This window comes from Manacus vitellinus, unplaced genomic scaffold (genome assembly GCF_001715985.3).
Source record: "Manacus vitellinus isolate BGI_N305 unplaced genomic scaffold, ASM171598v3 scaffold_37_pilon, whole genome shotgun sequence".
NCBI lineage: Eukaryota > Metazoa > Chordata > Aves > Passeriformes > Pipridae > Manacus > Manacus vitellinus.
Window position 1 is genome coordinate 6,866,000 of NW_021940517.1, and position 17,005 is coordinate 6,883,004.

Sequence of the window (17,005 nt, forward strand, 5' to 3'; positions counted from 1 at the left end):
CAAAGTAAATTACTCAGTTCTCAATTACTTACACTCTGCATTGTGATAAGGCTAATCAGTACTCCCTAATAAAAAAGTATTTTCTCCACTCTGCTTTGGAAAATTATTTCTTCACACTCAAGGTTTGTTGAAGTAATCACATTTTAATTCTTCACGCCTAATTTTGCACTATATTTTTAAATAACGAAGTTATAATACTGAAGAAATGAAAGCAATACATTTTAATACCAACTCTTCTTAAGGAATATAACTCTTTTACATTATGACTTTTTTATATTTGGAAATGAAAATTCTGGTTCCATTTCCTATTTGCAAGTATTAAGATTCCTTCAAATTTCCTTTCTCTTCCATTATCAAAATGAGTCACGCTTTTCTGTAATGTCTTCCAAGACACAATGTTAATACATTTTCTATGTTCTAAAGTGACATGTCCCATTCTCTGATTTTCTGTATTGAAAGTCAAATTTCAGGAAGATTTTATGGATTTTAGGCAAGGTCTTTTTCTAGTGTCAGTGAACGATAATGAAAGGACACGTCTGCCTTTATGTAAAGATCTATAACTAGGGTAGGAGTAATCTTGTTTCTAAAGATTGGAAAATATCATTGTCTTTACAGCCCATTTTTCTTGTGATTAAAATGTCATTCTCAGTAAACAAATAAACAAGATAGTTTGCAATCTGTGTGGTCTTCTGAATTGTACTTCAGAGGTCACCCAAATGTTTTTGTGAGTAAATGAAAATCTTGTCTCAGATTTATCAGAAGGGCATTTAGGTTCAGAACTCAATACTGCTGCTAAATTACAAAATGAGTAACAATCTATAGCTCTTGGTTTAGAAACTGACTTATGCTTTAATTCAAAAACATCTAGAAACAACATGTGAAAAGCAACAGTTTTGCTGGAATTAGAAGCTCATCTGATTTCATGGTGCTGCAGTCTAGGTAGGTTCATGTATCTCATCAGAGAAAAAGAAAGAAATCTAAAATAATGATAGGAAGGCAAATCCATGAATAAGGGAGATAAAAAGAAAGCAAGCAGAACAAGTGAACAACAGAAGGGTTGCGAATTACAGGGGAAGCTGGTAGCAACCACTATATTTAGGCTGCCTATCACTCCCTGTTATGAAAGATTCTTCTTAGTAAAAGGTCACCAGCGTCAGCACTTCCACTTACTGCAGCAGCCCTTTGAAACGCAGCAGGACTAAAAAGCCTTCAGGCTCAAGAAGTACTTTCGTTTTGTCCCAGGAAACTCCAATCCGATTTAGCTGAAATCTCAAGCCACCACCATTGTCCTTCGCCTTCCCAGGCTCTCAGGAGTATGTATGCAACTCCAAAAGAAAAGTGCTCCCTCTGCTCTCAGAGCTTTGCCTTCTCCAGACAGCTCTGTGCGCTACGTGGACTACATGCCATAGTCCATGAGGAAGGTGGAGGAGCAGAGTTAGGTCTTCATAACTCTTCCTGACCATCTTTTCAAAAACTACCTCTGATAGCCTTGCTCCTTGCTTCTTGGCTGTCACATTCAACAGCAAAACCACAACATAAGGGAGCTCACAGGAAAAGCCTTCTCTTCCCTGAACAAAACTGTGATCCCTGCCTGTCCCCACAAATCCTCTCCATTCAGTTAAAACCTCTCACTAGCAAGTTGTGTATCCATCTCTAACTCAAATGGTTTTAGTATGTGGAGCAGTACTGAAAAAACACGGTCCTGATAAAAATTAATAAGGAAATTATTACCATTGGAAGTTATTTTTTAACCTTTCCAAATATTTTTAAAGATTACTGCAGATATTTAGCTTCTAAAATCTGGCATCTGAGAAAGTTAAGTTGTGTTAAATTTATATGGTACCATTTCAGCCCTTTGGTGAATACATAGTATGAAAAGTCTTGATCAAGTATCATTTTCTGCACAGCTGAATCCAACTACTCAACAGACTAAAACAAGCTTATAAGAACAACAAACACACTCCAATCATATTCACATATTTCTGTACAATCAGAAAGGATTACTATTAAAATTACTGATTTCTCTCACAATCACGTGACTGAAAAAGCTGCTGTTTTAAGAACGACATCAAATATTAAGAATTTAGCTGTAAAATCAGCAGAGGTGATAACAATGGACATTTTGGGGAGAAGCAGCATCCTAACTTTCCATTCCGTGCTAGATCACCAAAGAGAATATTTTCAAACATTACATTTGAAAGAGAATTAATTACACAGATTATATTGCACAGGACTTGTATTTCCCACCTTTTCCATATTTCATTTTGTAACTGTCCTTTTTATAGTGCTCTCATTGCTTTTAACACATTAACAATCCCATACAGAAAATGTTTTTAAGGACATTATTATTATTATTATTATTCAGATATTCAAACCCAAATTTGACAATTGCATTCCAATTCTGGCAATATCGAAAGTGTTGAAAGTATCATATGTGCCCAGGTTTGTCCTTTTGCCCTTGCACTGAATTGCTTCAAAATATAAATGTACTGCTCAGCTGCTGACTTGCACAACGGTCCCCACAGGAGCTCCTTCTTGATGTGGCCAAGGCTTTCAAACTTCTCACAAAATTCATGGTTTTTTCCTTCTAAAAAAATCTGAGCAGTGGTTCCTTTTGTTTTGTGTCATTGCATAGTGGCCAGTGCCCTCTAGGAAATGGCTGACCCTGGGCAGTGATCTCTCTGGTTGAGGGGCACACAGCTACCTTCCAGGAGAAAAACTTGGGCATCCACCTACACCCTGCTGTGGGTGGATCTGTGGCTTCCACCCTTCCTGTGGAAGGCAGTTGGCTCCTGCAAAGCATGCGCCTACACTGGATGTAACTCTGTTCTCTATCTTGCCTTTAGACCCAACTGTCTAAAGCAGAATTTTGGATGCCATTCCCAAGGCATTCAACTTAGGAGCTGAATACTGAATAACCCTACAACATGATGTTTGAGTCCATCACTGCAATTGGTCTAAAATGGAAAAATTAAGCTCTATTTTCACAGTTTAAATCTCTGCAGTGAGAGATAATGACTGTTATAGCTTGGATTAAAAGCAGGTTGTCTTTTTTTCTCCATTTTACACTTTAGGAAAGAAATAACCCCCAAATCAACACTGCTACATTTGAAGCCTCAGAGATTTCATAAGCAGAAATTATTAGTGGCACTTTTTTTTTTGGTTGTAATTATTATCACAAAATCATAAAATTGTTTGTGTTCGAAAAGATGTTTAAGATCAGCACATCCAACCACTATTTTCAATTATGTTTTTGGAGCATTGTACAAATCCTTTTATTAACTATCTAAATGTTTGCACTAAAGACCAGGAAGGATGCTTGAGTTTTAATGTAACACATTATCACCCTCAGGCCACTGCTCAATCTAGTAATCAGCCATGTGGATGCCTACAGAAATTAATTATAATGGTAGGAAGCTCCATTCTCAAAGTTGAATGGTCAATTATCCATCACAGCTGCTTTATAATTCAGGCTTCCAAAACTGGCAATTCTTACACAGCTATTCAAGCAAAGGAAAAGAGTAAAGGTCATGTAACTAAACATTGGAGATGCTGTATTTATTATTCCTAACATTAACACAAAGCCACTGCAGAATACAACACATTAATTATCAATATTAACCTTCTTTGCTTTCAGCTCCTTGGGGAGGTGATTTGGTTCTGTATGTTTCAGACTTTCTGATTAAAATGGGTTTTATTTAAATGGCATGTTACATAGACCCTACATCTGTATGTAGACCAAAACAAGGCTGGCTGTTGTGTTGCATCCTGCCATCTCTTGCCACTGACAGGGGGTTAGGAATACCCTTCTCGCAGAGAAACACCTCAAGAAAACCTGAACTACCATCATGAAATCTCCAAATACTGACATATTGTTTCACCCAGCTTCTGAACTGTTTGATGATCCCCTTGCAAAAGTTCTGGAAATTACTTAAAATTGCCTTTGAAGAGTCAGCTGACTCCTACATCCTAAACACGACCGCTATTGCCGAAGCAAGTCAGCAGAGACTATGGCTTAATTGTGCTCCTCAAACCTGATGCACATGCATTTTCTCCTGCCTTAATTCTTCCCTACTTGCTCTACTAGCACTGCACTGCGAGATAGCAGGGGGAATCTCCTGGCAAACTGGTTAGTGTTTAACTGAGACAGAGGTACCAGATAACAGAAGGGTTAGGCAAGGAACCCACATTAATCAGAAATTGCCCTCTCCTTCTTTAGGAGGTCTCCCAGTGTGGGGGAACTAACACTGCTAATTGACATAACAAGCAAACACTTTTACTTACTGTTTTTATAGATATTGAAGGAAGCCCAGACAGAAGGAAAAGAAAAAAGAAGACAAAGAACTGGCAAGCTCCAGCAACACTGAAGGAAAGCAGCCTCTTCCTAACAGCAGTAGCAGCAGCATGGCATATCAAATGTACAGAGCAGAAAAGTGCCAATTCCCTAAACCAGGCACATCCTGGAAAGCAAAAGGTGCCAGGAATCCCACTTAATTAATGCTAAAAAAAGTGTGGCAAAACATGACAGGAACAAGATGTTGTAAAGTGATGAACTGAAGTTCTATGTCTGGTAAATCCCACTGCAGTCCTCCCTATGCTTCTGCATCTTACACCCCAGTGGTCCAAGGGTCCAAGTGCAGCTGAACTGTGTTAGTACAAGACAACAATCCACACCACTGACACAAAAATAGTTCGAGAGTCTGAAGTATGAGTCCATTCCGAAAATACAGGAAGGATCTTAGATGCAAATTTGGTCATTCTTTTGACTATTTTTTTCAATATATTGAAGCCTTGCTCAAGGTTTCCCTCTGCACTGTGCAATGAAACCAGTTAAGTGGACAGCTGCAGTTACTGTTGCAGTCCTCTGATTGGGCTCCATCTGCAGAACAGATGAGATCAGACTCCGTACCACTCCTAGAAAGGCACTATCAGCAAAAGACAGAACTACAGGGGAACAGGAAGCTTTCCATTACATCTGCTATATAGTCCCTATGTACAGGAATGGAATGTCCATGAACCATGGCAATAACCCACACACCAGAAATATCACAGAATACAGCAAATATTTAACATAAATATTTTATGTTTACTCTGTTACTAGATAGACATTCATATTCTAGTGTCATCCTGTTGCAAACAGTTTAGTTTGCAAGGAACTGTAGCTTAATACAAGCAGCAAAAAATAGCCATATCACTTAATCTCAGGTGGGCCTTATTAGAGTAAGCAGTTTAAAATAACATCACACATGGCAAAAACGACAATCTAAGTAGCAGCTTAGCAAAGAAAAGTAGAAAACATTGGTAGTGCAGCATCAACTCATACACTGAATGTAGTCTGTGTAATACTTTATAAAATGCTTATGGAATGATTTGAGATGTACAGGAGAGATGCATCCCTTTGAAGTGACATCTGGAAGCCAGGCCAGCTACCACACTAGGCACTATGGACTCTTGGGACATGTCCACGAGTCAAAAAAGGCAGTCTGTCTTTCCAGAGACACTTTCTGAATGCTCCTTGCTTTTGCAAGAATTCAGAAGTTTAGGAGTAACTCCTAGACTGCAAATGCTTGGATGCAGGTGGTTGGGATGTGGTCAGGAGGAAGGGCTGTCTGACAGCCAGGAAGCAGGACAGTTCATATGACTCTAAGAATGTCAAACACCCCTTAACATTACTGGAAACTTGATGATCTTCCCACATGAACTCCTTATAACATCAACCTCCCCTGGCTAACAGTAAACTTTTTTTTTTAATATAAAAAGACACAAAAAGGAAGATGGGTCACTTCAGATATTTATGCTGAGGTGGGAAATAAGCTGACACAAACTTAGAACTATGTGCCAGACAGTAGTAAATAAACACCCTGCCAAGCAAAGAAGAGGTGATGAGATGGCAGTGCTTGGCACCAGGCATGTACTTCCCTTTCCCATACTAGTCCAATTTTATATGCTTATTTCATCTCTGGATGCCAAGTCTGACAGCATGCTCCACCTGGCTTGGCTGGGGTGAAGAGGACACAGTCAAGGGTACTTCCTGGCACAGAAAAAGGCACTCCTGAAAACCAGGTCAAGCTCTAGTAATAGAAAAATAAAGAATAAGAGCTGTTTTAAATACAATTCTGTGGACTAAATCCTGTTCCTCTCCAATGCAGACAGGGAGTTTGGCAGGACTGCTCACCTTTTTGAACATTTGTTGAACAATCCAGCCTACCTTGTACACATCAGATTGGCAGACTGCAACTCCAAGCACAGAACCTGCATTAGCTCTCCGAGTACCAGGACAAGAGATGTACCATTCCCCAAGCTCTGAGTGCATGTCCCATCAATTGTATTAAAGAATCAATGTTGCAGAGCCCTTCAAAGGAGCCCTTCAGAAAGGAAATTCGTGTATATCCCCCTTCTCGCTCCTGGTCTCACTTTGAAGAAGATCTAGAAGAACTTCTCTTCCCATTTTCTGTGCTTTTAGTAATTTAAAGTACTAAATGAGACTATTTAAAAGGTTCCTCAGTGGGCAAAATGGGTGAGAAAGAGAGCTTTGAACAGAAAGTAATGAAAGAAAAAGTCTTACCACCGATTCTCTCATTTTTTCTGGGAGTGGATCTGCTGATGAATCTTCAAATCGTTGGCGTAGGTAGTGAGGGACATATTTGCATTGAATAAGGGACCTGTTTAAAAAAAAATCCTAGTTAGGATACTCCTGAACATGCCTAACAGATACAAATATTCCTGGAGGGTAGAAGAGGAAGAACAGCCTCAGATTTCCTTCCTCATGTAGGTATTAGCTATTTTATCTCTGTATAGCCAGAGACTGACAGAAACCAGCTCTACCTGTGATTAGGGTAGAAATTCCGCATCAAAAAGTCAAGGAGTCTCAGCAGCCCAATCAATGTGTCTCAGTCACATAGAGGAGTAAGCAGAGAGGGTTCTGTTCCATTTATGCCTTTTATTAATGTTTCAGCTAATTTGAAACTGAAATGAGAGCCCTTTAGACCCACGTTAAAAAGGCCAAGGAAACTATTTCTGTACAAACTGTATATTAATCCTCTCTTCAAGATTTATGTGCTACCTCCTCCTTCATCTTGAAGTTTACGCCACAGGCCATCCCTTAAATACTGTTTCCAGTCTCCTTAACCTCCTTTAAATAAGTTCAGAGCTGTTTAAAAAAAAATCTTAAATCTCTTCTTTTTAAGGATTGTACATTTTTATGATTGCACAATAAACATTTGATGCTGATGTACACATATTCTTAATTTTAAGATTTTTATCAACCATTTTAGCTGTTGAAGATTTCATGAAGAATGTTATAAAATTAGTAGCTAGATTTACAAGTTAAAATGGATTTGATTGTTTAAGATTACTTCCTTAAAAAAAAGTTTCAAGGAAGACAAGTTTCTCTTTCATTAAAGAAGTTAATGAATTGGTGTGTCCTTCCTGGGGAATGGGAGAAAAGAATACATTTAAATTATCTCAAAATTGAAAGAGTTCTCAATTCCATGCTGATTTGCAATTTACCTGTGAATATTTTACTCCAAAGCAAAGAAATATCCCTAATACAGCACACAGCTTCACCTCCTTTCGTACCCAAGTTCCACACCGCAATAGTCAATGAACTGTTGATCCAGTTCACACAAAGTTCACACCTGATCCAGATCTACTTGACATCAGTGCCAGACACAGTAGGCTTTGGGTAAAGTTAATGGCAATAGATGCAAGCAATTCTTGTTGCTTTATCACACCAAAACCTAGTAATGTATAAATATCAGATTCCCTGAATCTTTTGGATGGTACAGAAAGAATTTCTCAACTCTTCAGTAAGACTTACTGGGATTCCAATTTCCTACTATTGCTCCATATCCTTTCCTTCCTCATCACTGTTGTTCTCCTTTTCCCAAGTTTCTCTACTCAAATAAAATACTGAATGCCCTAAAAAGCCCTCCACTTCCCCTTCCTTTCTCCTGCATTACAGAATTGTGCATCCTACTGCACTGACTACAAATGCCTATTGCACTGACTATATGCCTACTACAAATTTTCATGCACTTCAGAGCCTCAGAAATCACAGGTAGTCACAGAATCACAAAATATTCTGAGTTGGAAGGGACCCACACGGATCACTAAGTCCAACTCACCTCAAGACACATACAACACACCTCATGAATCAGAGAGAATCTGTGGGTTTCCTCATAGGTCCTCTGCACTGTTCTAGGATAAAACCAAGCTGTCTGTGAAGCAGAGTTCCAGATGGCATGGTGATACTGGCTGCACAAAACCCACTTGCTTGCTTAACCTCACAGCCACATATGTAGTCGTGCAGCTGCTTGTGGACCACCCCAGCCCTCCTAACAGCCAGATATCGCACTTTCCTCATAGGAAAACTTGCATCTGCTGCCCCTGAGCTGTGGATCTATGGGCCTCCCTTTCTCTCACATCATCTCAGCCCACAGATCACAGTGTTGGGACTTCTCCCCTGGACCTCCCTTATTTGCAGTGTCAGCTCTTAACACACACTTCCTTTCCTCAGTTCCTCTAGCAGACTGCGTCAGAGCAAAAAAGGAAGGAGTGAATCTCACACAGAAAGCCATAGTAATCCTCAGCAGGAGCTGGAATTCAGTCATCTTCCCAGCACATCAAATGTCCCTTCTCTTGGCCACAGTCTTACTCAATGCACATTCTGCAAACCCAGTAGCCTGAGCACCCCCTCAACTAAATCACTGTCTTCCAACCTGGCAAACACACAATTTCCCAGAGGGGGGAAATCTGCTTCAGAGAATTTGGATAGTTCTGTTTAAAGAGCACCAGCCTTACTGGTGCTCTGACGGCAGCACTTAATTTATTTACAGAACTGATACCAACCATGCAGATGTGGCAAGGAATTTCACCTCACCACAGTACTTTGAGGAGGCAATCCCTGTGGTGCTGAAACCCAGGCATCACTCTGGTTGTGTGCTGTACGGAGTAATCAATGAATAACATTTATGGATGGTAACTTACATCAGTACAGATGGGTCACTGCTTTGTCTGCTGAGGTGATAAGAAAGTGCAACTAGCAGACCACAGAAAGCAGAGAACAGCGCTGGAATGTGTTGTGCATCCCAGGGTTCCTGAAGAGAATGAGAGAAAATAAACTATTTGTAAGTTAGGAATGCAGAACTTGAAAAAAAAATAATTAAGTAGGTTAAGCCACACACACAACATTAAATACACGCCATCTAAATTTGTACATCTACCAGGGACTGAAAATCCTTTTTCATATCAAAGTTTATTATTGTGAAAAAAACCCTGCAATTAAAGGCATGTTTTGTGCTCATATTATGCAACTCCTCTATAATCAGCAATTAGCTAGGAAGCCATATGAAAGGCAGGTTTTCTTTCCTCTTTAATGAAACACTAGAGGAAAATTCTCATTAAAATGAGATCTGAGTGAAATCAGCTGCACTGTACTTATCTAAACGCTACATTGATAATGCAGTTACTTGACCTGTAGCCAGACTGCATGCAACAAATGACAATATCACCTAGATCACGCAGTGGGGTAGAGTTTTGGCACCTTTGACATCTTTCTGCTGCTTTGCACATTACATCCAGGCCCCGTCTAGATGCTAACACAGTGAGAGGGAGAGCGCTTGCCACTGTACCTGACATTTCTGAGTAGGAAAAGAAGAGACAACTGACACACTTGCCAGCACACTCTGGACATAACCAAGATGAGAAAATCTCTCTGACTGACTTAAACAGCTAGAAATTGGCTAGAAATAACAAGAGAAAGAATATGAAGCTTAAGGAATATTTATCAAGATTACCTTCATCTGTGAAGTCCTCAGCTACAAATTCAGGATCCTAAGACATACTTATGAGTCCTAGCTGTAAGGAACACAATTTTTGTCTGTGAAAGACAGAGACACTTGGTGGATCAAATCCATAGCCATTTCACCTATTAAATGTGTTCCGAGCCTCCACACAACTTCTACCTGATCATCAGATGTGAGCTCAGCAGATCCTGACATCAGAGCTCTTTCTGGGTAGGTTTTGAGAAACTATGCTTAAAAGATCAGTGAAATTTTAGGCTAGTACAAAAACAATGCATCTTCTGCACCATATCTCTCGCTTTAAAAACTTCACAATTAGTACAGGACCAATATTTTCAGAGGATAAAGTAGGTTTATTAGTCTTATTTTTCCCAGTGATACACATGATTTCTTAGCGAAGCTGACTCACATTAAGAAATACTCAATTTCTTTCAGGCACAATGAATACCTGAGCAAGACAAAATAATTTTAAGTGACAAACATCCCCCCGATTGCAACATAGGATTTTTGAATTTAACTATGAAATTGTTATCATAAAAGTAGTATCACAAAAGTGAAATTTTAATTTCAAGAATCACCTTCCCCTCATCATAATACTGAACATCACGAAGATTAAAGACAGAACCATCTAGTTCTACTAAACAATCCTACCCAAAACAGTCATTATAAACAAAAGAGAGATTTACATGGTATTATTGAAAGAATCCAGCACCATCTATTTGACAACTTTACCATCCAATGCCACCTTTCATGTCACTGTTCCCAGTTTGGGGGCCAAATACATTTTGGTCAAATTTGGGCCAAATACTTTTCCCATGCTTAGTCTCTCATCAGAAATTCATATTCTTCAAAACACTGAAGAAAATTAACTGAAGCCAAAATATTCTGAAAATGGTTGAATCACAGCCTAGCCAAACATCCATTGCATTTCCAGGGCAATACAACTGTGTACAGTTCTATCCAGCAGCTTCTAGTGCATAACTGCTTCTCTTCGCTGCAACTTCTTTTGAAAGCAAAATACTATGAAGCACCAAGCAATATTTCAGGTATTGAAATATATCAGTAGCTAGTTCGAAAAATCATTTTGCCCTCCTTCTACTGTAAAACTGTACATGGTTGAATTTCCATATTAATATCTTCGCAACTCTTTATTTCCACATTTTCTGCATATTATCCACAGCTTATGCATTTGGCTGTGCTCCAATTCTGAACTGTCATTGTCCTCTCAAAACTCAGACATCAGGGAGCCAGGAAGGCAGGTAGGACAGGCATAATATTTGCTATGTGCCTAGAGAGCACGATTTTCCAGAAAAAAGCTACACAAGGTTGTACAAAAGATGAGAATGAACAAAGATGCCATTTCTCCGATATCGATGTGATGTACCCTGCTCCATTTTGTCATTTTCCTCCCCCTCTAATGACACCTGGTAGCTTTAAATTAAAAAGATGAAAAAAACAATACAGCTGATAATTGGACAATTATTCTTCTCAGTGGGAAAACAGGAATGACGGGTTTTAGCCTTGGAAGCTGGTATTATCTGTCATACTAGACAGGGAGTTTGACTTCCTAGTTTACCATATTGAGTTGAGGTGACATGTAGTGCTTTCATATACAGTTTTGACTTCAATGCAGACACTCACGTAGTCATTTTTTAAAAAAAATGAAACAGAGTTACAGGGTTAAGGATGAAAGTGATGAATTACAACAGACCTAGTGGTGGGGGTGTTCCATTCCAACCACAGAATCACCTAATCCCAAAACCATCCACTAAAAAGGAAGATAAAGGTGTCTTTGAACTTATGAGCTTTTTACCACTGGTAGAGGTGGGACAGCAAATGTATTTTCAAAAAGTGGTGATATAGTTTTCTGTCCTACATTATTTATCCTTTTTACTTCTTTCTTCCCTTAAAAAAAATGCATGTAGCACACTTATCTTTCAGAGATAATCTCAAATCATATGTTCTACTCCAGAGACAAAAAGTGCTCTGAATGGAGTACCATTTGTGCTAAGCAGAAATTCTTGTTACCTTTTTTTTATTTCAGAGTATTCCTCTCAACTTGACAAGGACTTTTCAGACTGATGCCGTGTTAGCATCATTGAAGGTGAAGGTGTTGGCATAGTGGCTGACATTTTAAATCTGGAGACAAACTCCAGTTGCTCTTTACGCACTTCATTTTCCACTCTCTCATGATTTCATCATTATTCATAGAGACATAGAACAGTTTGGGTTGGAATGGACCTTTAAAAGTCACCCAGTCCAAACCCCACGCAATTCAATCTTTCTTTGGTCTTTCTCCTTACCTTCACACCCCACCAGGGATCTGTGCTACTGTTCACGTATCAAGCAATAAGCAGGACGTGTTGACGATCAGCCATTCCACATGTGTGATGGTAAAGTGAAAGAAATATTATCATCCTATTTCTGAACATCTAAAACACTGGCTTTCTGAAAGAGGTGGTAAAAGGAAACCCTCCTCACCCCCAAGAGTATGAGAATATAGTAAGAACTTGTTCTCTACGAGGTTAACTGTAAGTTTAATGCTATATTGCCATGGATACTCATTTTCAGTGAACACTAACAACCAAAAAATGTGAATTAATGAGCCTTGTTTTACACTGGTTAGAGACAAATTCTACAAAGAGATGCCCACCAGCCATATCTTCCCATCATCCATGGAAAACAAAACATTTCTTTCCTAGATGACCTCCAAAAACTTGAGAAGTGACAAGCTACCAAAAAACAGACATCAATGCCCATTCCGAGCAACATTGTTTCTGTTCCTCTGCACCCCAAGCTACTATCTTGGACTGTATTTTCACTGTTGAAATTTAAACTTCATTAGGAGAAGACTGACACAAGGGTGTCTATGTGCATGCACACACGCCACCTTACACAACAACAGAGTCCCAGACTGTGAGCAGGATTCCTTGGCTAAAAAGTAAGATGAGCAACAGCTTCAGGCAGGAGGAATGGATACTCATGTTTCACATAATGGTGAGTTTATCCTAAAGAAGTGGTGCAGATTTCTACATTCCTATAGAGTGATGTACAGTAACAGTCACCCTGGGCCATGTCGGATTCTACAGGTATAATTTACTTTTTCTGTTATATCTGGAAAATAAGTCCCTATTATGCACTGAAAATGAAGACCATAACTATTGAAGTTATGTCTACAGTGCAAGGCTGCAAGACTATGGCTGCAAACATCATTTACTGAAATGTGGGGTATCTGGCGATACTCTCCAAAATTAACACCCCTAACAGCTCTTGTTTGAACCTCTGGGTTCTCTGAATTGTAAAGAACATAAAATTGATGAGCCCTGCCTTCAAAACCTCTGGAACTGGAGACAAAGAAAAAAAAAAAAAAAACAAAAAAACTGGAGATAAAGAAAAAAACAAAAACCCAAAAGAACTGGAAGTATTTTATGCAGTAAAAACAAAGCTGCCTAGTAATACTATACTTCCATTTTTGGTCACTTAGACATCCAGGAATTCTGTCTATACACATAAGCCCGTTCAGTGCTGTTTAGAAATTTATTTGGGCAGTCTTAGCAGATTGAGGGAGACATATGCTTGCAATTCTTTCCCACTATAAAACCCGAAGACAAATATTTCAAAATTATTAGGACACAGATGCAGACTGCATCATTGAAAATAGGAATCAAGAAGCACTGTTATTCTGATTAATGAGTTTAAAACTCATTAAACAAACCAAACTACAACAGTGTGAGTTGAGAACAGTTTAAAATCCACACATGATTTTTAGTAACTGTTCATTGAAGTGATAAATAAGCTACCAGAAAATACTGTCTTCAGGTATGAGGTAACAGAAACTATTTAACTTACATTTTAAAATATATACACTTACTGGAAAAAGCAACTGTGCCACATATGAACACATTCACATCAGTTTAATTTTTCTGACCCCCAAGTTGAAAAATCTGATTTTTTGCCAGGCAGATTAATATAAACTGCAAGTTCCTTAAAAAAAAAATGCTGTATGACAAGTAATTAACTGGTTTTGGATAAGTTTCAAAATCAAGCCAACTGATTTGAACAGAAGGCAGAAGACAAAGACTGATTGATTCCAGAAACATTCAAGGATGTGCTCTTCTGCCCCACAGCAAAACACTGGAACACTGGAATGCTAAAGACTGATACCAGAATGGCTAAATTCCAGACTGAATATTTGTGGAAAAAGTGGGAGGGTATACCTGATTTTTTTTTTTTAAATATCTCTTAAATATTTCTGCACAGACCACAAAACAGATGGAGTAGAAGACAAAAATCAGCATACCATGCAATTCTAGTCAAGTGAAAAAGATAGCACAGAAGCTCCCATGTCTCCAATCTGACAGATGTAGCATCAGAAAATAAAAACACCTTCTCTGGGAAAAAGAGAAAATCCTTTTGTATATCAAAGCTAAGGTAGCTATTAGAGCTGCCAATTTCTTTTCAAGATTACAGGACCAAAGACGAAATCAGAAATAAAGCCAGGCTGAAGGTAATTTTAAACTAAACTCAGTTACACAATAGCTTCAAAAAAGTAGTGAGCTGAAAAATTGCTGCTATTAGCTGCAAGAATCTAAGGAATGACCAGAAGAGCTTAAAAACTATGCTTATGATTTAGAGCTTTGTATTACACAAAATTAAATGGAAGTTCATAGAGGACTTGGAGAAAACTCGAATAAGGAGTGATGATATCATTAAACCTGGGAGACAAAGAAATCTCAAAGCAAGCAGGAGAAACTCAGGTCTTTGTACTTCAGAAGTTAAGACATTTATCTACTTGCTTGTCTGAAATCAGGTTCACAGTATTGTTGTACTTAAGGTTGGATAAGCAGCTGGTATCTTAGCACTCATGATAGGGATGTGTCATGGGATAATGTGTATGACAAGATGCTTCACGGCACCTGAAAGTTGCAGCCAAACCACCTTTACATCGCTGGGATAATATGACTGTAAAACAAAAATCTATCCATGTGACTTCACATCATCACCAGAGGGAACAACTTCTGCTCACCAGTTAGGTCAGACAGAGACTTGTAAACCTGCTTCACTCACAATACAGTGTCCTGTCCATCAGACCTCAATGCCTCAAACACACAGACAGAGATCAGTTTTTTTGTGTTCAGGATTTTTCTGGAGAAATTATCTGTTATAATTTTAGATGCAATACTCTGTACTTCCTACTGTGAACAAGTTTGGGCTTTCTTTTTTTAATTTGACAGTTTTGCAGAAAAAGAAAACTGATCATCCCAATAGTAGCACCACCAGAGGAGGTCCTGATAAGCTGCAGACCCACAGCTCCTCCACACAAATATCAAGCAAAGGCAAAGCTGCTGAGGAGCACTATGAGGAGGGGATCCAATTGCCTGGCCAGAGCAGCTGGGACCCCTTCACTTCCCAGTCACCTCTGAATAACACATTCCTCTTCCTCCTCCAAGTGTCCGAGTTGCACAACTCAAACACAGGTATTATCATATTGCGAAGAGTTTGTGCCTGACCCTGGTAACAGCTGGCCCTTGTTTTAGTTGTGTGAAAAATGCACATTTGGCCACATAACAAACACTGCGGATCTGCCAGGTGAGCAGAGTGCAGCCACTCCCCAGAACACGTCATGTGCTTCTGATCAGGTCCTGTGATGGGACACGACAGCAGCCAGCCATCTGATCCAACCCACACACTCACTGTTCAGACAAGACTGGGGATCTGTCTATCCTCTTGTAGATGGTATGTGAATTTTAGCCATGAGAGAGAAATATTTCTGGTTATGTGATGTCAAATGTGCTGCAAGGTCATTCAGAAAGAGTGGCAAGGCCAGATTAACTTGTCGGGCACGCCAAACTTTGTCTGCAGGTCACAGCATGAACTCTCAACTGAGAATACTGTACAATACTTTTCCTCAGGTAACTTATCTGAACAAAAATCCAGGACAATTATTAAGTTAAACTAATGATACATCTATACCACAGTTGCTTTTTTAGAAAGACTCTCAGTTGGTTTTGTACAACATAATTCAACACCAAAATCAGTCTGGACAAGGCACAGGATTTCAGCACAGGCCTATTAGTCTCAATTCTCAGAGCTTATATTCACATGCTGAAGGTTACCTGGAGTAACACTGTACACTGTTCTGTGGACATACCCCAAAACAATTCCTACTTCTTAATTTTTCTAAAATTGAAGTTCTAGAGCAAAGAATTAATCGCTGTGAATTTGCTATTCTAAAATAATTTCAAAATCTGAATGCAGCTAAACCAAAACATTGTATGTATATATATATAGTTTATGATCTAAAAATGAACATGAAAAACTTACTTAAAAACACAGATATATTATAAAATAAATGTATTTTATTAAAAAAAAAAGAAAATCATGTGGTAAGTTATTTATTCTTCTAATGAACTTCTTCAGGAGTGATATTTTTCCTTTTGGAATAGTTAATGTACACAGAGAAAAGAGGCTAGACTATTTCACCCTGCAAGATAATAATTAGAACACAAGAACCACTTAAGGAGGGAGAGGCTCAAGTTCGATACCACTAGAATGGTCTTCAGCCTGGGCATTTGATGTGAGCAGTTGTTCATCAATAAAAAGCACAAAACCACTTAGAGATCCATTCTGCTCTGCAATTTATTTCAGGAAATAGAACTCTAGTAGTTACACCTGCTGAGCTATAAGATGTTCTGCCAAGAAACAGAGTTTACATTTGAGGATGCTGCATTTCATCCAAAAAAGAAGCATTACAACCCAGAAATCCTGTGCCAAGTAGAGTCTGTCATGTTTTCCTGCCCTGAAAATTTTTTATTATAATGATTTTTTTTACCTCCATAAATACTGAAAATTGTGCTCTCTTTGTTTTGCCAAACTGACTAAAAGTGAAGAGTAACATAAAAATAAAAAACAGATAACAGCTATAAAATGCAAGCATCTAAGAGATGCTATTTCAAACACTTCAATGAAAGAGACTACAGAATTTGTTCAGTTTTGAGGTAAACTCTGCAATTTCTAATGCATCAAAAATCCAAACTTTCACTGGATTAAGATCAGAAATTGCTGCTCACTATATATCAAAACAGTTCTAGTTACTTACAGGGGTACTAGACCACCCTTCATAGTGGTGCCTATTCAGGATCAGATTAAGCCAATTCCTACTCCTCCTCCACCAACCAAAGAATCATTCTCTTGCAACATTA

At 38.7% G+C, this 17,005-nt stretch overlaps 1 protein-coding gene across 1 annotated transcript in view; it reads right to left on the reverse strand.

The window, feature by feature from the left end:
• Positions 1-17,005, reverse strand: part of PCNX2 (pecanex 2) — a 156,485-nt gene that overhangs the window by 80,140 nt on the left and 59,340 nt on the right. The window contains exons 16-17 of the mRNA XM_025895643.2: positions 8,989-9,098; positions 6,566-6,662 (exon numbers count right to left, since the gene is read on the reverse strand). Of these exons, the coding sequence (XP_025751428.2) occupies positions 6,566-6,662; positions 8,989-9,098 (207 nt within the window). The remainder of the gene's footprint in view (positions 1-6,565; positions 6,663-8,988; positions 9,099-17,005) is intronic.